Consider the following 23,167-nt stretch of genomic DNA (forward strand, 5'->3'; position numbering starts at 1 on the left):
TTGATCTTTTCAAATCCAAGATTATTAAATTTCAAATTTTTAAAAAAACACCCGTTAACACCATCACAGTTCCATCGTCTCCATCATAGATTTCCCTGCAACTCGAAGCAATCAATTTAATAGCAATCTTTGGTAGCTTTTATTTCAATTCATGGGCCCACCCCACTACCTCTCACAAAACCCATAATCTTTCCTTTCAAGTAACATGAACATCAATCCTTTTCTTTCCACCACCTAATCAAACCCCTTATTCATCACTTCGATTCTCACAATTTGTTTTCCCTCAACCAATTTAATTACACTTTCTTTGTGTTCAAGAACACTAAAAATAAAAGGTTTATAAAATGGTTGGGGCGGCGAATGGTGGTAGAATACCACCACGGCAGATTTTTTCCGTTGTTAATGGCGGTCAAGATCCTGTTATCCGGGTCGGGCCAACAAGCAATGCGGGTTCGGATTGTGGAGCGATTGAATTCACTAGAGAAGACGTTGAATCATTGTTGCATGAGAAAATCAGAACAAAGAATAAGTTCAGTCTAAAGGTTAGTTTTATGTTGTTTTTCTTCTTCAGTTTATGTCGAATTTGGAATTAATTTTGTGGGGTTTTAGGAGAAATGTGATTCGATGATGGAGTATATAAAACGACTCAGAATATGTATCAAATGGTTTCAAGAACTTGAAGAGAATCTTTTGTTAGAGCAAGAAAAGAATGGGAAGATGCTGGAATCTGCAATAAATAGATGCAACGATATGGGTATAAATAATAATAATCATACTTTTAAGAACATCTTTTTTATAATTTAAACTAATTTTTTATGTTTCATTGGTTGAAGAATTGCTAATGAGCGAAAAGGAAGAAGAACTGAATTCGGTAATCATGGAGTTGAGAAGGAATTACACAGCGCTACAAGAGAAATTCGCAAAAGAAGAATCAGATAAATCGGTATTATTTGGATCTTGAAAAGTAATATTTTTTAAAAAAAAAATAATAATTTAATCTTGTTAAAAAATTAATATTAGGTGGCAATGGAAACATTAACAAAGGAGAAAGAAGCTAGATTGTATGCAGAGAGATCACAAACTTCAATCAAGGAAGAACTCGAAAGAGCTCAACGAGAAAGTAAAAGTGCTAATCAAAAGGTAATATGGATGATCTTGATGACACTCGATTATTTTATTATCTTATATAGATGATGTTGATTTTTTATTTATTTTTTGGTTTTTAGATATTATCACTCAATGATATGTATAAGAGGCTGCAAGAATATAACACGAGCTTACAACAATACAATAGTAAGCTTCAATCTGAGCTTAATCAAACGAATGAAATCCTCAAGAATGTTGAGAAGGAGAAGGTTGCAATGTTGGAGAATGTTAGCAACTTACGAGGCCATTGCACTTCTTTGCAAGATCAGTTGAATGCTACAAAAGTCGGTGTTTTCTGCATTTGATTTTTCTGAATTAGTTTTTCATATCTTAGACCCTCCCGCATTTGATTTTTCTGAATTAGTTTTTCATATCTTAGACCCTATTTATTATGCATGACATGACAATACAGTTTGGTATTAGAGACAAAAAAACAAAACAATTTTTTTGCCCCAACCAAAATTCGTGATATAAAGTGGGATAAAAAAATTGTTACTTTTGTCGCATTATACATCTTTCTTTTGGAAAGATATGAGACAAAAATAACATATTTTTTCTCATCCAAAAAAAGTAAGACAAAAAATTGCTATTTTTGTTGTACAAGACATTAGATTAAAACCAGGACAAAAACAACATTTTTTTGTCAACCAAAATGGTGAAAGGGGAGAGAGTGGGAATTGCTTTTTTTTTGTTACTATAATGTTTGAACATATATGGTACCAAAAAAAAACAGTTTTGACCTACCAAACAAGGTGAAACATGGTCTAACAAAAAAGATTTGATACTTTGGTCCCACTCACAAACAATATTTTGTTGTGTCACCCAAAAAATGAAATAAGTTCCGATAAAAAATTGCTAATTTTGTCCCATTGTGCAATGGATTGAAAATCAAAATCAAGGACAAAAACAAAAAAAAAAATTGTCCCACCCAAAAAGGTGAGACAAAATATTGTTGTTTATGTCCGGTGGGATAAACACAATTTTTTGTCCCACTCGTAGAGACTTTTTTTAAAAAAAATAAATAAATATATATTTCATCAATGCAAAAGTTATAAATGTTCTTATCCTAGCATAAAAAATAGTCCTAGAAAGCTTGTTTAGTCTTGTACGATAAGTCCAATATAATAAACACAACCTTTATCAAACATATTCTCAATCTATGGATTCATTTTCAGGCAAATACTAACGAGACATTGAAGCAAAAAGAAGATTTGGCAAGTGAAGTAGGGCGCCTAAGATTGGATTTACAACAAGTGAGAGATGACCGTGATCGCCAGCTGTCAAAAGTAGAAGATTTATCCAAAGAAGTTTCAAAATATAAAGAATGGAGTGGGAAATCATCGGATGAAATAGAAAACCTTACCTCAAGTTTATTATCTTCACAAGCCATTTGTTCCTCACAAAGTGATCAAATAAAGAAATTGCAACAAAAACTTACTGCAGCAGAAAGTAAATTAGAGATGTCTGATGTATCGGCATTTGAGATAAGAACGGGTTATGAAGAACAAAAGAAAATTAACTCCGACTTACAACTTCGTTTAGCTGAGGCAGAATTGAAACATTATGAAGGAGAACTCTTGCGTAAAAAATTGCATAACACAATTTTAGTGAGTTCCAATTTCTATTTAATTAATAAATTTATTTATATAATGGTTAACGAGTTTTTTAATTTTGAAACAGGAATTGAAAGGAAACATACGAGTTTTTTGTAGGGTGAGACCTTTGTTGTGTGATGATGATGGTGACAATGAGACAAAGACGGTTTCTTTTCCTACAACAACCGAAGGTCTTGGCCGAGGCGTTGAGTTATTGCAAAATGGTACTTTAAAGACTCTTTATCTTTCAAATTTGATTGCACATTTACAATTCAATGCAAGAATTAGCAAAGTGGTATGCTTTTTAATGAAGATTAAAATGAAATTACATTGCTATTTCTTGCATCTAAACCTTATGTTTAACTCTTCATATTATAACTTTCTATGTTTCTTGTTAAAAAAAGGGAAAAAACATTCTTTTAGTTTTGACAATGTATTTGTGCCCGAATCGACACAAGAGGAGGTGTTCGAGGAGGTCTCGCAGCTTGTGCAAAGTGCACTCGATGGTTATAAGGTGAAACAACATTGATTTTTAGTGTTTGTGTAATACATGTTAATTATAATAACAAATAAATAAATAAGCACATTGCTATTTAAGGTTTGTATCTTTGCTTATGGCCAAACGGGGTCCGGAAAAACTCATACAATGATGGGTACACCGGGAAACCATGATGAAAAAGGATTAATACCGCGATCTTTGGAACAAATATTCGAGTCCCGAGAAACACTTCAAAACCAAGAGTGGAAGTATGAAATGCAGGTTTGGAATCAATTTCCTTGTTTTTCTTGCTTAGAAGATTTATTATTATTATTTTATAAAAATGGGGTTTACAGGTTTCGATGTTGGAAATATACAATGACACTATACGCGATTTGTTGTCAACAAACCGAAATTGTTCAAATGAGTCGGGCAAGTATGCAATTAAACATGATCCGAATGGCAATACACATGTCTCTGATTTGACCATTGTGGATGTCCGTAGCAGTCGAGAAGTTTCATTTTTGTTAAACCGTGCTGCACAAGCCAGGTATTTTTATTTATGATTTCTCTGACAAGACATAACATAACAAATTATACTAAGTTATACTGACTAGTGTCAAAAAAGACAAAAAAAATGTACATTTTTGTCCTACCGAATGACTGGTGAGACAAGAACTTGCCCTAGTTAAATCTATGAAAATGACCATTTTACCCTTGGCTTGTGTTTCTTATTTTGTGAGGTGTACATGTGTTTCTTGATTAGGTCCGTGGGTAAGACTCAAATGAATGAACAATCGTCGAGAAGTCATTTTGTGTTCACTTTGAGGATATCAGGTGTTAATGAGGTAAGGGTAGTTTTGGGTTTTCAAAATTTTATCTGGTATTATATTAGCTAATTGGTTAATGATCGATGAAATCTTGATTTGCATTGTAGAACACGGGACAACAAGTGAAAGGTGTTCTTAACCTAATCGATCTTGCGGGTAGTGAACGTCTTTCCAAAAGTGAATCAACTGGAGTTCGATTAACAGAAACTCAATACATCAACAAAAGTTTGTCGTGTTTAAGTACTGTTATATTTGCATTAGCAAAGAAGGAAGAACATGTGCCTTTTAGGAACTCCAAGCTTACGTATCTCCTCCAGGTATAATGAATTCTGGTTTTGTTTATATTGGTTTTGGGTTTTGTTCTTAACCTAATTGATCGGAACTTGTTGTTCAGCCTTGCTTAGGTGGGGATTCGAAGACTTTGATGGTGGTGAATGTTTCTCCGGCAGCTAGCTCAGCCAATGAGTCACTTTGCTCTCTCCGGTTTGCCGCCAGAGTCAATGCTTGTGAGATTGGAACACCTCGCCGGCAAACCTCTTTCCGGCAGGTGGATGGTCGCCTCAGCTATGGCTAATGACGAGGCAAAAATCGTAATTATCAAACCTAATTGAATTTTCGAAACCCTAACAAGTTTGTTTGCAATCGATGTGTATATCAGAAGATTGAAGAAAAGTAGTTAGCTTGAATGAACGGAATTTGATTGAATAGATTTTTGGACATGTATTTTTGTAGTTTCATTTGCAAGATGTTTCTATATGTTTGTGTTTATTCTTGATTTACTATCGTTAATGCGTACATTGTGAAAAGATTACAGTTTTATATTGCATGATCTTGGAAAGATTCCGGCGATTTATTTTCCAATTTTTGTGTGGCTGTTATTATCCCACGTTTATGGCTATATATCTGATCTTTTGCTCAAATCTACAGACTTTTTTCTGTTTTCAGAAAGAACAAAGATGACAACTAATCTCCCAAATTTTCATTTGAGTCCTTTCAAATATCATTCAATTCAACCCCATTTCAATTTTTCGATTGCTTCATCAAATTCCCAAATCATAAAACCGAAAAAGATTCCTCCTTCGATATCCATTCAATGTAATCTCTCTTCTCCACCCAAATCCAAAGAGGAAGCTATACGTCAAGCAAAAACATGTCTTTCATCCACCTTAGAGAAACCTCTCAACAACCTAAAACTTACAGCTGGTAAACTCAAGAAACTAAAGCAGCCCAGATTCCGTGTCGAAATCCCAGTCAATGATGACTCTCCAGATTCCTTATCACAGCTTGCACTCCAAGTGTTCGATGAAATGCCCATTAAGAGAAAGGGCTCTAAAGTGAAGATTCTAATACTATGGCCTAATTCCACCTTAACAGAAGCTGCAAATAGAGTCGCATTTGGGTCAGTTGAGCATGTCGACATTTCTTCACTAAAAGATGGGGGAAACAGAGTTTTGAGCTCTGCTGACGTGGCAGTGTTTTTGACACCAGAAGCTTCACAAATGGAAGTGATGGAAACAATCACTAACAGTCTGTACCCAAAGCCAGTGGTGATATTCAACCCTAGATGGAGTTATGAAGATGAGGAAAACATTCTTGGTGATTTTGTTGACTTTTTGGGATCTTTTGAAGTGATTTATTCGTTTATGGGATTGGAGGTTAGAGGGCTATTGAGTAAGAGAAATGGTGTGGTGTTTAAGTGTGTGAGAGATGGGGTTTTGAGTGGCGAGAGGTGGAGTGTGCTTGTTGAAGAAGAAGAAGGAGAATTGAAAGTAGTTTCAAGATTCAAAACAAGGCCTTCCATTAATGAAGTTGAGAATGTTCTTTATAATTTGATGGCTATTAACTCTCCTATTACAAAGTCTGCAAAGTTCTTGAAAGGATTGGTTTCAAATGTAACTGGAAAAAAGTAAGTCTAGACCAAAGGGTTTTTTTTTTTTTTTTAATTAAATTATGTATGAGTAAAAATTAAAATGACCGAATATAAGTAATGATATATGTTTTGATAAAGTTTTGTCTACGGAAGGTATTTTTTTTCTAGAGTGAAAAAGACGTATGTATGTAAGATATGTTTCTTTTTTAGACGAAATAAAGAATTTAATGAGAATAAATGATCATTTTACTCTTATAGTCGAAATAACAAAATTTATGATATTCATTAAATTTAATGTGAGATGAGTTGGGAGGCCATGAGGGTCTTAATAATTGTCCGCATTAAGTGATTTAAGAAAAAAAAAACAATTCTTATTTGATTACTTTTGATTAAGGAAAAAATGTGTAAAGTCGAAGTGAATGCTACTTATATCTCAAATCACCAAATTAGAAAAAATTGAAATAAAAAACTCTTTATGGTTTCATCTATACATGAAATATTCGCACATAATCGTTCATGTACATGTTTTAAGATGCTCTAATGTTGCATGACTTGATGAATTTATCTGAAAAGTTGACATACTTTGACCATAATGCCCTTAGCTCTGGAAAAGCTATATCTAACCATGGTTTAGCTCGACCATTGAAATGGATTACTGCAGCCTTTTGAGCATCTGGTATGCTTGTATTCTCTTGGTACCCAAGGCCTAACATATGCCAAAACGGGTCAATAATATGGACATATCCATGAAATGCTATTAAACCCGGAGGTAATGTTCCTAGTTGCCACAAACTTAGATCCGATTTCAAATTCTGCATGAGAAAAAACAAGTTGTTAGAGTTCTTTAGGTGTATTCAATTTATTTTTTATTGAGACATTATGCTTTGAAATACATAATTTTAAAAAAAAAAATCTACTTGGTGAAAATTGTTTTGTATATGGAAGACATTACTATAATCGTATAGATTTTTCAAAGTATAATACTATAATAGGAAGAAATGAAAGTAAGACGTTGCAATAAACAAATCAATGGAAGTAGGTTCTTATTTATTGCATAAACCCTTGTGTTTTTTTGTTTGAATATGTGTTACCTCCTCAAGCCAATAATGGTAATTGTGGCTTATGTTGGTATTTCTCCATGCTTCAAGGTCAAATATGTTCATGCCATAGGCCCAAGCACATTCATTTGCATCAAAGTTATTTGATATCAATGGATGAGAAAAGTTCAAGTAGTTTTTTAACCGTTTTGACATTACAAATTTGTCCCCTCCCCTACACGTTTCAACGGCTCCATTTACTTTTCCATTCATATCAATGTCCCAAAGAGGTGAAAGATCCGTTTGAACCACAAGGTCATCGTCTAGAAAGACTACCTTATTTAAACTAGGAAACATCTGCAAAAACCAACATCCACAATCATATTTATATTTATATGGTCAATATAAGTCATTCAAATGTTTCATCAAAAAAAATTATTCTTCCAAAAACTCCTTAATTGACCCATATCGGCCAAAAGTACTATATGAGAGGAAAATCAAGTACATAATTGTCGGTAAAGGGCAACAAAAAGAGCACAATCCAAATTGGAATTAAAACTCTGATGTGAGTCTAATTTAATGGCTAACATAAGGGACCAATCAACTCAGTCTAAGTTGGAGTTAGAGCACATTACATTTTTATTCTTGAGTATAACGAATTTTTTTGCCATTTTTGTTATAAAAAGTTTTATCTTGCAATTTTGATATTTGTTTGAGATTATCGTAACGTTTTTAGTCCTTGCTATAAGTTAGATGACTATTTTTTGTTACTTTTTACAATTTTGGGATAGAAAATATATATTTATTTGACTTGGACCAGGGATAAAAAGAATGTGATAAAAATATTAAATAATGACTAAAATTACAAGAAAAAAACCTTTTAGGACCAAATCTGAAATAATTAACTTTTAGGACCAAAATTGAAGTTTTATGGGGTTTGAAAAGTTTTTTATGAAAAAATTCAAGAAATAAGCAAATTATGAAATGGTGTTTAAAACTTTACCTCTGGCAAATAAATTCGAACATGGTTCATGAGCGAGTTATACTTGGGACTCATCGCCTGCAACTTTGCAGCAATAACATAAGGTTTCTCGGTCTTATTAGCAACAATGGCGGACGACCCACCTCTAAACTGAGCCCTAGCCATCTGATCTTTCTCCATAGCTTCCAAAACCGGTACTTTCCCCTTCGCAAACCAATCAAAATGATGCAACGCCTTAACCTCTATAACCGCCGGCGTTAATGGATGCAACGAGAACCACGCCTGCATCGGAGAGTAAGTCTTCCGATCTGTAATTATATGAACCACCACCGTTTCAGGGCGGAGCGAGTTGTAAACGAGCGAGGTGGCCACCACAGAGGCGGCGAGGATGTTGTCGGACGCGAGAACGAAGTGGAAGTATGAGTTGTCGACGAGTGCCGGCACGAGCTCCGGCGATGGGATCTGGCGGCGGGCGGCGGCGTTGGTAGCGTGCTCGGTGGCTAACCGGAGTGCGAGACAGTGGAGTTGTTTTGGGATGCTGCTGGAGGCGACATGGCGGTATAAGTATTCTTGGATTTTGGCTTTTCGAGTTCTTTGTTCAAGAAGGGTCACCTGAAAATCGAAATCGAAATCGAAAATGTGTTGGTGTGTGTTTTACTGTGTGTAGGAAACCATTAACGAATAACGATAACCAGTTAATCACCATGGATTTGAGCTTAATGGCGAAGGTTTTTGCGTCTGGTCTATTGTTGCCTTTCAAACTCGAAACAAAATCTTCTAAAGTTTCAGGAATGTCAACTTCAGACCCTTCGGTTATGTCGTATTTACTAGAGGAGTCCTCCAAGATTTGGTATATTACTTCTGGGACCTTGAAGAAAAGCAGAAATAACATTATGTTAAAGGGATGAATTGAACTATGAAAATTTATTTCAGGTCGAGAAACAATCAGACGTATATGAACAAGTGTTTGAACCAACAAGTGGATGGTTACGCATTCAGAAAATCATGTGTTTGTAAAAGATTAGGGTTTAGAAAATTTACAGTTGATTGAAGATTTTTACGTGGTCCTAGTTTCTTTCGTAGGCAACCTGTCATTAGAACATAAAAGTGGTTATATGTTTATGTTATCATAAAATTAAGTTACACTGAGATTTTTGGTACAAAGTATGATAAATTACAGAAATATCACCATCAAGGTTATTAAAATCTCAATCATGATTGTAGGATCGTACGATCCTATGAACCACTAAGGTGATCCCAATTTTACTTAGGATCGTAAGTTTGTAAGATTGTTACTATTTTTATTAAAAAAATCATATTTTTTGTTCGACTTACTACACAGTTACCCCTTTTGAATTGTTTATCCACAAATAATGTATTATATATATATATATATATATATATATATTTATGTTTTAACTATATATTATTAACTGATAGATAAAAATATACATCTTAAGTTTTAAAATTACGATCATAATCTAGTAAAACAGAAAATTTCTAAATAAAATCTCGATGTTGACAACTTTGATCACCATATTATAATATATTTTATCTACTGATTATTAATTTGTTTATTGGCTTTGAATAAAAACCATTGATATTTATATTTTTGATCTTAACCGATTCATGCATGCCTTTCTTTGTTTTGCAATATCATTTTGTCAGATAATTTGACTATACAAAATATTATTAACTTAATTTTTTTCTTAACGGTAACCGTTTTATTTATTTATATATTTATTATCAACTAATTTATCCCATCATTGTGAAACAAATGCTTATGTGAACATTTTTATAGCGGTATTCTCCTCTTTAAAAACTGTCATGTAAACAATTTAAACATGATAATCGATTTACATGGGTCAATGATAATGATTTAAATGGAAAAAATATCAATGGTATTTATGAATAAAGTTAAAGACCTTTTAGGTAAAAATATATTTTGATCATATAATGATTTTTGGTTTTTATGTAATATGACCTTCAAAGTATTAAGAGCCGTGTTTTGAAAGTGCTTATACTATATTATTTGGGTAAAATCTTATCATTAATTGTAATAAAACGTGTAGGAAATAATATTTCGAGGCGTTTATGCTGTTTGGAGTAGTAATAATTGTATTTGATACATTTTAAATTTTATGGAACTAATTGATTTTTCTTTGTGATAATAAGTTAATTCTACTGCAATTTGTATGATGATCATACAAAATAATTATTTAAAAACTAAATAACAAGATAATCAGAAACAAAATATGGTTATCCAAATATCAAAGATTATCTATTAATAGTTTAAGACTTCATATCACAAAACTTATATTAATATTTTTTAAAATATATTCAAAAACATTTCAAATATCAAAAAGAACAATAATATTTGCTCGTAATCATAAATACCAGTCTTGCTTTTCGTGGTTTTATTATCAAAACATGAGTGAAAAAATACGAAAAATATAATTCGTAAATTTGTAAAAGTCGTTGATATTATAATGATTTCTTTTTAGAAAAATGGAGTGTTTGGTCTGCATTGTTGATTGGTGATATTTGACCGATCTTTTACTGTCATATTTGTTGGTCTATCAATTCGATATTGGTGGACTTTTAAATAAGTTTACTTTTAAATAATATATAAATTAAGAATTCTTTCAAAGAAAAAAAGTATACTTAAGCAGATGAATATCTATTTGTTTGTAATTATTGCTTCTAAAATAAATTAATCAAATATCTATTTGTTTGTAATTATTGTCTCTAAAATAAATGAATCAAGAATAACGGCCAATAAAGATTTATTTCTCATCATGTTATAGAACCATCTAAACATCTCCAAAAACGTTTAAAGATCCAAACAGAAGACACAGAGTTTGATTATCATTTGAGAACTGAAAAAAACAAATACAAAAATAGATATTTTTTTAAACGACATGCTACACAAAAGTTGAAGCATACGTGACACAAAAACAAATATCGTTGTGTTGTCAGTCTTTAGACAAGAAAACAAATAACAAAAACGTACCGATGGAGGAGCATCTGGTTTGACCATCAATGGTATCGACAGCAGTCAACACGAACACAAACCGAAGAAGGAACGTAAAGAACAAAAGTGAGTAAAACACCATTCGATAAGACAACCTTCTTGATCCAACCTTCACTTTTATGAACTCCCTCACTCCTTTTCCAGGCAACACCGTGACATGTCTAAGACTTGGAGATATATGGAGTTGCATTTTCATCAACGGCAATATATCTATGAATGGAGTTAAGAGTATATATGTATATGTATGTAAATAGCTATAAAAAGTGAGGGTGATTAGTATTGTGGAGAGATGGAGAGTGAATAAATTGGCAAAGTACAAGGTGCGAAGGGGGAAATCTGTTGAGGGTTTGCCATCTCCTACCTAAACTTGCTTGAGGTTTAGGTTATTAATATATTATGGATGCATGTCATATGTATGTTTTAATGTTATTTTTTACTTTGATTTTGGAGGAATATGACATTAGACTAAGAATGGGGTGTGCTTGTTTCATCACTCTTTCACTTTCAAGATGCCAACTCCCTAACTTTTATATATATATATATATATATATATATATATATATATATATATATATATATATATATATATATATATATATATATATATAAGGGCTAAGTTATTTTGTTTCTTATATTTATTGTGTGCTAGATTACACCAATAGGAATTTAGTAAATTAAATAATTATTTAATTAAATAAATATAAATATTAAATGATTTCCATAATTATATGTATATTAAATGATATCCATAATTATAATTCTCTTTTTATGGAAACTAATTAAATCTGTCATTAATGTCAGCAATAACATTCTTTCAGAATGAATTCGCATCTAAGTTTTTATATATGAGTTTGTGTTTTGTTTCAGGACTCACTCACTTGAAATACATTAAAGTTGAATGGAATATGAAGAACGAGAGTGTATTCTACTAGAATACACTCTCATTCTGCTGGAATACACTCTCATTCTTCTAGATATGAATTCATTCTGAAAGAATATTATTGTTGACATTAATGACGAATCTAATTAGTCTCCATAAAAATCAGTTATAAGTATGGATAACATTTAATATACATATAATTATTACTAAATTTTTATTGGTGCATTCTAGCACACAATAGACGTGAGAAACATTTGAACCTATATATATATATATATATATATATATATATATATATATATATATATATATATATATATATATATATATATATATATAGGAGAGGTTATATTGAGAATAACAAAAAGTTGAGAACACGAGAATATTTTTGGACCAATCATTTTATAAAAATAGATTAATAATTTTATATTTTAACTAAACTGTAGCATATTAAAATGAAATCATAATTTTCTAAAATCTAGCGATAATAAATGTAGTTATCTAAAAAAAGATTAATAGAATTTATTTATTTATTTATTTATTAATGGAATATAAAATAATTGTTTTCCATTTTTTTTCAAAATAAAAAAACAACTTTTTTCCTTGTTTTACTTGATTCACATGTTTTTATTCATAAAAGAGTAAATCACAATATATTTTCAAGTTTATTACATAACTGGAATAATTGTAATCATATATGAAGGAAATAGTAACCATAAATAAATACGCTTTGTAATATGAAATGAATAAAAAAATTTCAGATAAAAGTTTTCAAGACAATTTGGTTGTGTTATAACTGGACAGAATAGTTAGATGAAGATGGTCGTGATCGGCTGTGTAGATCACCGACCAATTTGATGAATTGCCCCTTCCCTATTTCTCGGTTCAACAACAATTGTTCAAGGTCCCCATTCTCTATTTCTCGATTCAGTATTTGTTATAAAAAGCTCAAGAACAAATGATTTGCCCTCCTTTGGGTGTATATGTGCATGTTTTCTTTATTCTAAGGATGGTGGTCATCTGCGATGGTTTTTCCGGTTTAAGGCAATAGTGGTTGCTTAATATGAGAGTGTGGCTGGTTAAGAAGTTGGAGAGGGTCGTCTTTCGTCTTTGAATAAACATATTTTTAAGGAAATTAAGCCTTTTGAATTTACTTCTATAACTTTAAACTTATTTTCTTATTTACATGTTGAGATATTTAGTTTTGAATATGAGAGAATTGACCCCTTACATATTATTCGTAGATCTAAGTAATTGGATGGTTGTAATGTGTTATCGCGTTTTCAACCTTTTGAGTTGTCACGATTTAACCTCTCTCTCTCTCTATGTATATATATATATATATATATATATATATATATATATATATATATATATATTATACCTTATAAAACATATTTAGTCAGATGCTGAATTTTAAGTCGTGCAAAACTTATTGTGATATATGTATAATGAATTTATGCATTGGAATCTTATATAGTCAGCATATTCTATCCTAAAACCAAGAAAGTCAATGAAATCGGAAGACCCATTCAAATGAGAATTCCCCAAATTTGTGCTAAAAGTACAAGAGATTAGTTCATATTAGGAGACTCTCATTCAATCATATTTGATGATGACCAATTCATAACATAATCTAAGGAGTTATAGTTACATGGAACCTTGAATTCCAATAATCTAGGCCCCCATCTCCTTAAATTCCTTAAATGATGACCATACGCTTTCTCTCATATTTTCTCTCCAAAAACGAATGTGATCTCCATCATCTGTTAAGAAAACCACCACCACCACTCTCCTCCACCTCTCTTCCCTAACCGATGACCTCCACTAACACTCATGCACCACCATTGCTTTTCCTCTTCACCAAGAACGCAGTTGTCACTACTTTTACTCTCCACCAAGGCTTACTGCGGTGTGGGGTAGGGGTTTGAGTTGTTTTTTTCTAGATGGGTTTTTATTTATCAGCCTTCACTTCGCTGGAACCACTATGGTACCAGATTACTCAATGATTAAAAAGTTTTTTAAAATAAAACTTGAGAATTAACCAACAAAAAACGCCTAAGATTCACTGACACCACCACTAGGTCCTCCGGTCGTCTCTCTCTCTCTCTCTCTCTCTCTCTCTCTCTCTATCTATCTATCTATCTATCTATCTATCTATCTATCTTATTCTTTAATCTGATTTTGTTAGATTTCATGTTCAATTTCTTCTTTTTCGTTTGTCAGACCCCTATATTGGTTCATTGATTCAGGTCGAGGACCTGAAACCCCTATTTCAATCTTCATCAATTTGTGGGGTTCTTTTTAATATTTAAGATTTCAATTTATGCTTCATATAATTACTGTCATTTAATGTTGTCTAACTCTTATGATTATGCTATTCACAAGTCTCCCAGTTTGTTTGATGAATTCTAGATGTGGGATTTTTTTTATATCTATCATGAGGACAATTATAATGATGTGGACCTCTTAGGGTAGGAGATCACTCTCATTAAAGGTAACCCACGATTTTGAGTTTGAGGGTAACATCTGCATACATTGTTTAAGTTTCTTATTACTAGATCTTTTGAGGCTAATAAGAATCAATATGGTTGTAGGATGATATTTATAGATGAAATCTAATTCTCTTTTCATTTGAAGACTACTCTCATTAAAGGTAACCCACAATTTTCAATCTATCATCTCAAAAATTCATTACTATTTTATAGCCTGATCATAGTTAACTTGTAGTAGTTAATAGGGTCTAATATTGTCTACAAATTGTATTTTAAGATTTGATACTATTCAATCTTTATTTTTTGTAATATCTATTCACGTTTATGTAACAGATGGAGAGAGGTTCAGTCATTTTTGTGATATTTTTGAACTTAAACATTCATTTTAGATAAAAACATGTCCGATTTCAACCATACAACTAAAACTTATGCTAAAATTTATCTCTGTGATACTCGTGGTCCCAGGTATTTTTAATTATGACTTAAAGTATAAAATATTTGCAATTTTGGTCCTTGCGTCGGGCGTACCCAATTTGTATGTCCCAAATTAGCTTTGATATATCAATCAGATTCACTTGATGGTGCGGAATCCCAATCAAGTGAATGATGCAAGATAAAATATAGAAGAAGAACAAGAACACAAGATGATTAATCTTCAAATGCACACTATATTCATTATAGTCTGGTACATAAGATGTTGATAACACACGTTCTCTCTTGTTTTCTCTCCTAAATCACGTCTCTTGCAATATGGCAGCCCCAAAACGTCCCATACTCTCTAATCACTTTCTTTCACGCCTTTTTAACACTATTTATATGTATGAACCCAAAGTACAAAGTCCAAACCGTAAACCCAATAGTCTGACCGAAATCACAAGTGATTTCGGTCCAAACAACAAATAAACTCATGGGGATTTTGGCCCTAGACCGAAAATCATAAAGGCCTAGAAAAGCAAAGTATAAACCATAAATTTAGATCTAACAATCTCCCCCTTGGTTTATAGCTTTCTTTTCTTATGACCTAACAAGCTCCCCCTGGGTTTGTAGCTTTCTTTTCTTCTCAATCTTCGCTTTGTGCTTGTCTGCAACTTTTATCTTCGATTTCTTCACAACTTTAAGATAAAAAAATGAATTTCTGCATGAATGACTTCATCTTGAACTGTTTGACTTTTCTCTCAAAAATTTACTTTGAACACACATTTGGAGTGGAGGCTTCTTGTAAGGATTCTTGAAAATCAGCACTTTCAGCTTTTAGAATCTTCAGAGAAAATAACAGAGAGACCGATTCTTCTGGATCACTTCAGCAGGTTCATAGATAACAGCAAATTGCTTGAGGAGGCTTCAATGCAATCTGTCACATAACTTCAAGTACAACTTCACCTTGCTTCTGGGGTTGAAAGATTGTGTGTTGAAAAATAATCTTCACTTCTTGTTCCTTCGAATGAACGTTCTTCAATGATCACCGTTGCGCCTTGAAAAGTAACAAATGACTAAAAAGTCCATGTGGATCACAGAATCATAAAAACCCTTCTCACCACAGTTGTTCAAGGATGTAACCTTGGCTCAGAAAGAGACTACTCGCAGTATCTGTGTGAAACTAAAGTCTCCTTGAGTCTCTTCTTCCTTTGAATTCTCCTTGAGTCTCTTCTTCCTTTGAGTTCTCGTTTTAAGATAAATGAAATTTTGAGATAAAAACAAAACTAAACATAAACTTAGCACACAACAATACAAAAATGACCAAGAAATAAAAATAAAAATAAAAACAAAATACACTCAAAAGCAATATTTTTGGATTTTTTTTATTTTTCTGAAAAAGAAATAAAAACAGAAATAAACATATTTTTGGATTTTTAATTTTCTGATTTTTGTTTGATTTTTAATTTTTTTAATTCTCCCCCTTAAATTTGTGCATAGAGGAAAACTATGAACGAATTTAACAAAAACAAAAATAATAACAAAATTTAAGAATTTTGGGATCAAAGTTGTCAAGCAATTCAAGTTATCGTTTATCAGCACACACCTGCATGTTTAGCTCTAGTCAATCACCAATATTGTGGTCCACTTAAACACAAAGGATATTGACAAATTGGACAGATTATAAGTGACAAGACATTGCAACTATATTCCTAAATGGACCATTTAGCTGACGACGACCAAGGATATTATTGTCCACTTAAATTCAACAACGAGATCTACAGACAACCTTTAGTTAATTCACTTTTAAGTGCACTAGAACGTGTTCCCCATTTCACGACATACCCCGACAATCAAGACTTCCAAAGAACTCCTTACTTTAGGTGAGTAGTCAATCATTAAGAGAGAAGATAGATATAGAAGTGCATATGTTGTGCCCTAGGTCGGATCATTTCCAATCACGCAGAGGGGACAACATGCGACTAACACAAATAGAGGGATTGAGAGGTAGAATGTTGCATACGATGTGTTCCAGGTCGGATCGTTTCCAATCACACAGATGAGACAGCATATGGCTAACAGATAGAAAGAATTGCATAGATAAGGAGATGCATAGAGATAGAGTTGCATATGTTGCATTCTGGGTCAGATATGTTCCAATCGCGCAAAGGAGGCAACATATCACTGATAGATAGAAAGCAAGAAAATAATTTCCTACAGATCTACTTTATCAGAACCCCCCAGTCGCCCTATCAGTACCGGAATTAAGGACATCAGTCCGTACATCGAGGAAATTTTGAGCCACAATTCTAGATGATAAGTAACTTTAATGTATCTTGTAGGCTCCCTAGTTTATCTCATTGCTCAATCTATCCAAGCATCGTATGGTCAGTCCAAATGAAACTATCTAAGTCCAGATGAGTTAACATTGTCAAGTCCTTTCATTGTCAGCTATGTCTAGTCCTTTTGAACCCTTCGTGCCTACCAGCACATTGAACACAAAGTCTAGACAATTCAGCTTCAGTGCATTACATGAATTTCAGATTGCCCTTTAACACTAAGCTTCATATCACTTCCCAAAAATACTTACGAAAGAAAACATATTTTTGTAATTTTATAATTTTGATTTCTCCCCCTTAATTTGGGCATGGGGAAGAAAGAAAATAAAATAAATGCGCAAATTTAAGAATTGTCTTCAAAACAAATCATTTAAAGAAAAACTCAGGAGTATTGAGAAAACGCAAACCGTAAGTCAGCTATTGAAGATGCATCCAGATGACTTGATAACATCAAGTAAATATAGCAACGAATTCAGCCTTAGATGTGTTTCAATTCTGGAATGAAGTAAGCAAACTCAAGAATTCTTCACACCGTTAAGTACGATCCCCATTTGTGATTCTTTCTTTCTTCCTTTGTTTCCCGCAAAGGACACATACCCTCACTTAAAGTTCCGAGTGTTGTTCAGTTGAAAGATGTCCCCTATCATGTGCTTGGAACAACCACTATCAACAAGCCGAAGTCTGAAGATATTCCTCCATAGCTGCTCCAGCACACAATGCGGGATTAGTTAGTCTTTGGAACCCAGTCCATTTTGGAACTGTGTTGACCTTTATCATCTACACAATGTACTCTCTCCCATGACATATCCTGTTTATCACACACAGAAAGTGAAGAAATGTTAGAATCATTAGACGATTTGGGAGTGTGAACCTTTGGTACCCATCTGTAGTCGGGTATAACCCATTTCTTGTTTGATCGGATGGATGCCTCAGCACTTGCTTTAGAACTTGAAACCGAACGCTGAGATGACTTTGACCTAACCGATCTTGGTTTAACTGGACCATCTCTTGAATTTGGCTTCTTGGCCGACATTCCCTTCTTGTCTTTGGGAGTTTGATTCTTGCCCTTTTTGGCATTCCAGTCACCATTGTGTGATTGTGACCTCGAAGGATTTCTTTTGAAAGATCTCCCTCTTGGCGCGTTTTGCCAACCTTATGCATAGTAGGGAACATATGCACGATTTGGACAATTTTTGGCAATGTGTCCAGGTGTTCCACAGTGAAAACATGTTTGTTTCTTCACGTAGAAGTTGTTTCTGTATGTCCCTGGTGGCATGCCCATGCCTTGTCTTTGATTGTTTCCACAAGCACACTTACAGAAAGCAGTCTGTTTCGCTTGTTTTGGTGGCCTGTATTTACCAACAATAGGTTTATTAGAAGTAACTAAATTAGAAGCACAAGATTCAGAGTTCAAGGAGACATTGGTTTGACAATCAACAGAATCAACAGAACTAGAATTATTTATGTTCTCCTTGTTCTCATCTCCCACTACTTTACTTGCACATGAAGTAGAATCATTATTATCCTTCATCTCAATATTCTTAGTTGGGCCTGATTGTTCAGTCTTAACTGAAGCTGGTACAGGGGGCGGACCAAACTGAACATGTGTCTCTTCCTCATTGATTTCAAGGGGTGGGGTATAGTTGTCATTGAAGGGAGGTGGAACACTATGATACCCTAGACTTTTATTTTGATTATCTTTAAATTTTGATTGTTTCTCAATCATAGTCTCAACTTTCTTACTTGACACATCAAACTTTTTGAAGTTAAAATCTACATTTTCAGATTTATTTTTTAATGTGTCAAGCTCGTCAGTCAAGCTGGCAAGCTGTCTCTTAACATAGTTATAGTTCTCACATTTGTTACTATATTCTTCTTGAAGTTTTCTAAAGTCCTTGGTTTTGGCCTCTAGTTGTTCTTCTAAGGGTTTTTGGGCATTCCTAAGAGTATATCCTTCATATTTAAGGTCCTCATTGTCTCTATGTAATATATCAATTTGATCACGCAGAAGCTTAATTGTAGCTTCACAAGACTGAGAACATGAAGCTTCATTAACCTTGGTGATTGTAGAACTCATTATTCACCAAAAAGGATAGTCTACCAAAAATAGAACTGATTGTGAAACCAAGAAAAATACCCTTTGACTTGAAACCTCGAAAGTCAACCTTAAAAGTCAAACTTAAAAGTCAAATCTAAAAGTGAAAATTGAAAGTCAAATTTGAAGGTCAAATGTGAAAACTTGAAAGTCAATGGTCAAATTTAAAAGTCAAAAGTCAAACTTGAAAGTCAAAAGTCAAGCTTGAAAGTCAAAAGTCGAAAGTCAAAACTTTAGGCCGAAAACGAGACTTCAAAATTTGAAAATTTGATTTTTAGGCCGAAAATGCGAGGCTTCTCATCCTAACCGAGAAGTCTCGCACCAAAAACAGCTTTTGACCGAAAACAAGGATCTCGCACCGAAATCGTTGACCGAACACGTGGACCGAAAGCTAAGCCGAAAACCGGACCGAGAACCCTCGCAGGCGCTCCACCGAAAACTCTGCTAACCGAGAATCCTTGCAGACGCTCCACCACAAACACTGCTGACCGCAAACTTGTTCATGGCCGAAAACGCTACGGAAACCCTAATCCGAGACCGAAATTAGCCGCTGAGGTCTCGCAAAAATCGCCCAAAAACACGAATTTTTTCAACTTTTAACACAAAACTCGATCAAAAACTCAAAAATATGAAGAACAAGAAGAACAGACAACCAAAATTTCGTCCAAAACAATTCAAAAATGCCAAAAACTCCAAGAAAAAGTCCAAAGACGTTTAATATCTTGCCAATTTGATTGATACAATCCAAGCTCTGATATCACTTGTAAGTCCCAAATTAGCTTTGATATATCAATCAGATTCACTTGATTGTGCGAAATCCCAATCAAGTGAATGATGCAAGATAGAATATAGAAGAAGAACAAGAACACAAGATGATTAATCTTCAAATGCACACTATATTCAATATAGTCTGGTACATATGATGTTGATAACACACGTTCTCTCTTGTTTTCTCTCCTAAATCACGTCTCTTGCAATATGGCACTGGCAGCCCCAAAACGTCCCAAACTCTGTAATCACTTTTTTCACGCCTTTTTAACACTATTTATATGTATGGACCCAAAGTACAAAGGCAAAACCGAAAACCCAATAGCCTGACCGAAATCACATGTGATTTCGATCCAAACAACAAATAAACTCATGCGGATTTCGGCCCTAGACCGAAAACCGTAAAGGCCTAGAAAAGCAAAGTATAAACCATAAATTTAGACCTAATACAATTGGTATGTTGGGCGTATGTAACACCCGTAGATTGAGACTGCACATAATAAGTAATAATTAGTAAAATTAAAATCCTTGAACATGATAAATTATAGTCATGCGCGCTACAGACTATATAATATAAGTTTTGTATCAAGAAAAATAGTAAAAATAAACCGAATCGTCCGTAAATCGTAAAATTAAGTGCACCAAAACACACACACACACACACACACACATATATATATATATATATATATATATATATATATATATATATATATATATATATATATATAGAAAGTACACGTCGTCCTGATAGCAAAAATATAACTTTCATAGAAATCTAACTCCGTATAAATTATATATAATTTTTATAAGATATAAAGTTCAGCCGCGCATAAAGAATGTGTGACGTATAAAGCTACGAAGAAAATGGTTGACCTTTAGCTAAAGTCACCAAAATGAAAATCATAGTCTCTTTAAAATAGGAATTTTGAGAAAAAAGAATGCCAAAAACGGAGTTCGTACGTGAGAGTTATGATTCTAGAAGATCATTTAATTATATAAAGTTATGGACGAAAAATAAATTAATAGTTAGCTATTAGGGTCTAAAGGAAAGTTGTAGATCTCGTCGAGAGCTTTCCGGGGATATGTCACACCCCCAAACCAGGATGGCGGAAATGTCTGGGGGTGGATAACTTCATGAATAGTATCACAACATAATGTACAATAGTGATCAAAGCAAACAACCATCATAAATATAATTGAGAATGTTACATTGTTTCCAAGTATTGTATGTTTCAAAACCAATTACATTATGATGACAAAAATGAATAGTACGACGCCGTAACGTCCCATCCTCAAAAGCCTTGTGACTACCTGTTTAGCGGTTTCCTGAGAATACAAGTAGTTTTGAAAAGTGTCAACAATTAAGTTTGTGAGTTCATAAGAGTTTTGTATGGATAAAAATCTGCAATTCTTTCATTGTAAAAATGATAGTATTTGTTCCCAGAAAATCCAATATTTTCTTAAAATGAGTTGTAGCCTTAAAACCCTAAGACCAAAAATGTGTAAGTATTTATGTACTTAAAATAATATTATGTAGTTTTATTCTTATATAAAACCATTTGAACGCATGTTACCCCGTAAACTAAATGTATCGTTGATTTCCCATGTGGGTTATTACAACCATGCTAAAACCGAAGTTGGCCTGCCGCGACGTTCTTTAGACGTCAGAATGTTAGACATTTGTCACCCCAGACCTGCCGGTCTAGCTGTAGCTAGCAACTTAGGTGCGGGATTGTCAGCCCCGTATAGATCTATACACAAGTATCACACTCTTTTACTGAGATTCTGGTTATAATTTAGGACTTTAGTGTGTACACTAGTAGGTACGGTGAAGACTTTGTCTCACATAATTATTTCAACAAGTTTACGTTTTGTGTAATGAAAACCCTTGTAAGTGTAAATATCACTTTTCCATAGTATTAATATAGTGTATGAAAGACCCTAACTTTCGTACTAAAGACAATTGTTACTCCAAAATATGCTACATGCATATTTATAAATAATATTTTACATTGATAATGTGATTACAAAAGACTGGATACAAACCGACTAAGTTTTAGTATATTACATAACTACCCAAGATATTGTAATTTTATACATATGTAAACCAAAGTACAAAAGTAATAGTAAAAACTATCCTACATCTTCCGACAGTATATAACCATACTGGTTACTTATCTCCTGCAATTTGTTAAACACTCAGAGGGGTAAGCGGTGACGCTTAGTGAGTTCAATAATAGATACAATATAAAGTTATGTCATATATATACTTCAATATGGCAGAAGCAAAGAGGAACAAGGAACAACAAAGGCATATGCGAATCATGTGACAAACTTTCCACATCAATCAATGATTTGATACAAAGATATACGATCAATAAAGCTTCGGCCCAAATGGCACAGAAGACATACACTTTCAGATTTAAACATTCCGGTAGATTTCAGGCTTATAGCGCTGTCTAACCATCTGCCAATGCCATAGAATAGAAGTCACTCTCTTACGGAGACATGCTCTACATGGCCAGAGGCTACGTACCATTACCACCGTGAATCTAAGTCCTTTCACTGATCACATGGTCAAAGGTATAACTTTGCTATCATAAATAGCAGAAATAAAAATAACACGGGAAAATAACCCGGAATAATAACACTGAAAAGCACATAGCACATATAACACATAACATACAATTGTTCCTATATATTAAACTCACCGTGAAATAACCGGGGGCTAAAATATTAATTTGGGCAGCACTTTGGCTTTAAATATGACTTTCTTCGTTGAAAACCGGAAGATTTATTGAAAATCGGGCTCTGCGAAGGTAGAGCTTCAAAACCGAAAAGATAAATTTTTCGGGCTTCTCGGGAACTTCGGGACGTGTTTCGGATGCTAAAATTGATACCGGGGCTTCGGGGGATGTCAAAATAGTGAAAATGTTGAAAAAGGTGTGTAAAATGGCAATTTCTCCAAATTACCCTAGAAGGCTCGCAAGCCTTGTATTTATAGGGCGAGAATGCGAGGGTTCGGCCGAGAAGGGGACATGCGGCTGCTGGAGCGAAGGCCACGAAGCGAGAGGAGCTGGCGCGCATGCGAGACTCGGACGCGACACGAGGCGAGGCGCGTCGGACGGGGATAGGCTTCGGCTTCGGTCCAATCAGAAGGCAACACGCGTCGGACGTTCGGACGCACAGCGCATTGGGTGA

General features: G+C 33.7%; 3 protein-coding genes across 3 annotated transcripts; 2 read left to right on the top strand and 1 right to left on the bottom strand.

Moving 5' to 3' along the window:
* Positions 1-228: 228 nt before the first annotated feature.
* On the top strand, positions 229-4,870 carry LOC145136761 (kinesin-like protein KIN-14M). The gene is made up of 13 exons (XM_079070877.1): positions 229-542; positions 610-754; positions 834-943; positions 1,021-1,140; positions 1,227-1,430; positions 2,322-2,753; positions 2,827-2,965; positions 3,146-3,255; positions 3,340-3,501; positions 3,576-3,769; positions 3,986-4,067; positions 4,157-4,366; positions 4,444-4,870. The coding sequence occupies exons 1-13, from the start codon at positions 345-347 to the stop codon at positions 4,621-4,623; spliced, it is 2,286 nt and encodes a 761-aa protein (XP_078927003.1). The 5' UTR covers positions 229-344; the 3' UTR covers positions 4,624-4,870.
* Positions 4,871-4,966: 96 nt separating this feature from the next.
* LOC145136763 (plant/protein (DUF1995)) lies at positions 4,967-6,056 on the top strand. The gene has a single exon (XM_079070878.1). It carries the CDS (start codon positions 5,006-5,008, stop codon positions 5,957-5,959), a length of 954 nt encoding a protein of 317 aa, XP_078927004.1. The 5' UTR covers positions 4,967-5,005; the 3' UTR covers positions 5,960-6,056.
* A 268-nt stretch (positions 6,057-6,324) lies between these two features.
* On the bottom strand, positions 6,325-11,333 carry LOC145141055 (putative galacturonosyltransferase 12). The gene is made up of 6 exons (XM_079074402.1): positions 10,952-11,333; positions 8,980-9,026; positions 8,642-8,806; positions 7,960-8,550; positions 7,011-7,313; positions 6,325-6,731 (listed from the first exon to the last, which is right to left on the bottom strand). The coding sequence occupies exons 1-6, from the start codon at positions 11,166-11,168 to the stop codon at positions 6,447-6,449; spliced, it is 1,608 nt and encodes a 535-aa protein (XP_078930528.1). The 5' UTR covers positions 11,169-11,333; the 3' UTR covers positions 6,325-6,446.
* Between the last annotated feature and the right edge of the window lie 11,834 nt (positions 11,334-23,167).

This window comes from Lactuca virosa, chromosome 9 (genome assembly GCF_052849685.1).
Source record: "Lactuca virosa cultivar CGN04683 chromosome 9, Lactuca_virosa_CGN04683_v6, whole genome shotgun sequence".
NCBI classification, from domain to species: Eukaryota; Viridiplantae; Streptophyta; class Magnoliopsida; order Asterales; family Asteraceae; genus Lactuca; species Lactuca virosa.

Bases quoted from the DNA above. Each gene is read 5' to 3' on its own strand.
- LOC145136761 (XM_079070877.1), top strand. From the start codon at position 345: ATGGTTGGGGCGGCGAATGGTGGTAGAATACCACCACGGCAGATTTTT. The intron at 3,770-3,985 runs GTATTTTTATTT...TTTCTTGATTAG, and splicing joins AACCGTGCTGCACAAGCCAG to GTCCGTGGGTAAGACTCAAA. The intron at 4,068-4,156 runs GTAAGGGTAGTT...TTTGCATTGTAG, and splicing joins GGATATCAGGTGTTAATGAG to AACACGGGACAACAAGTGAA.
- LOC145136763 (XM_079070878.1), top strand. From the start codon at position 5,006: ATGACAACTAATCTCCCAAATTTTCATTTGAGTCCTTTCAAATATCAT.
- LOC145141055 (XM_079074402.1), bottom strand. From the start codon at position 11,168: ATGAAAATGCAACTCCATATATCTCCAAGTCTTAGACATGTCACGGTG. The intron at 9,027-10,951 runs GTACGTTTTTGT...TTCTAATGACAG, and splicing joins AACCAGATGCTCCTCCATCG to GTTGCCTACGAAAGAAACTA. The intron at 8,551-8,641 runs GTGATTAACTGG...TTCGATTTTCAG, and splicing joins CCATTAAGCTCAAATCCATG to GTGACCCTTCTTGAACAAAG.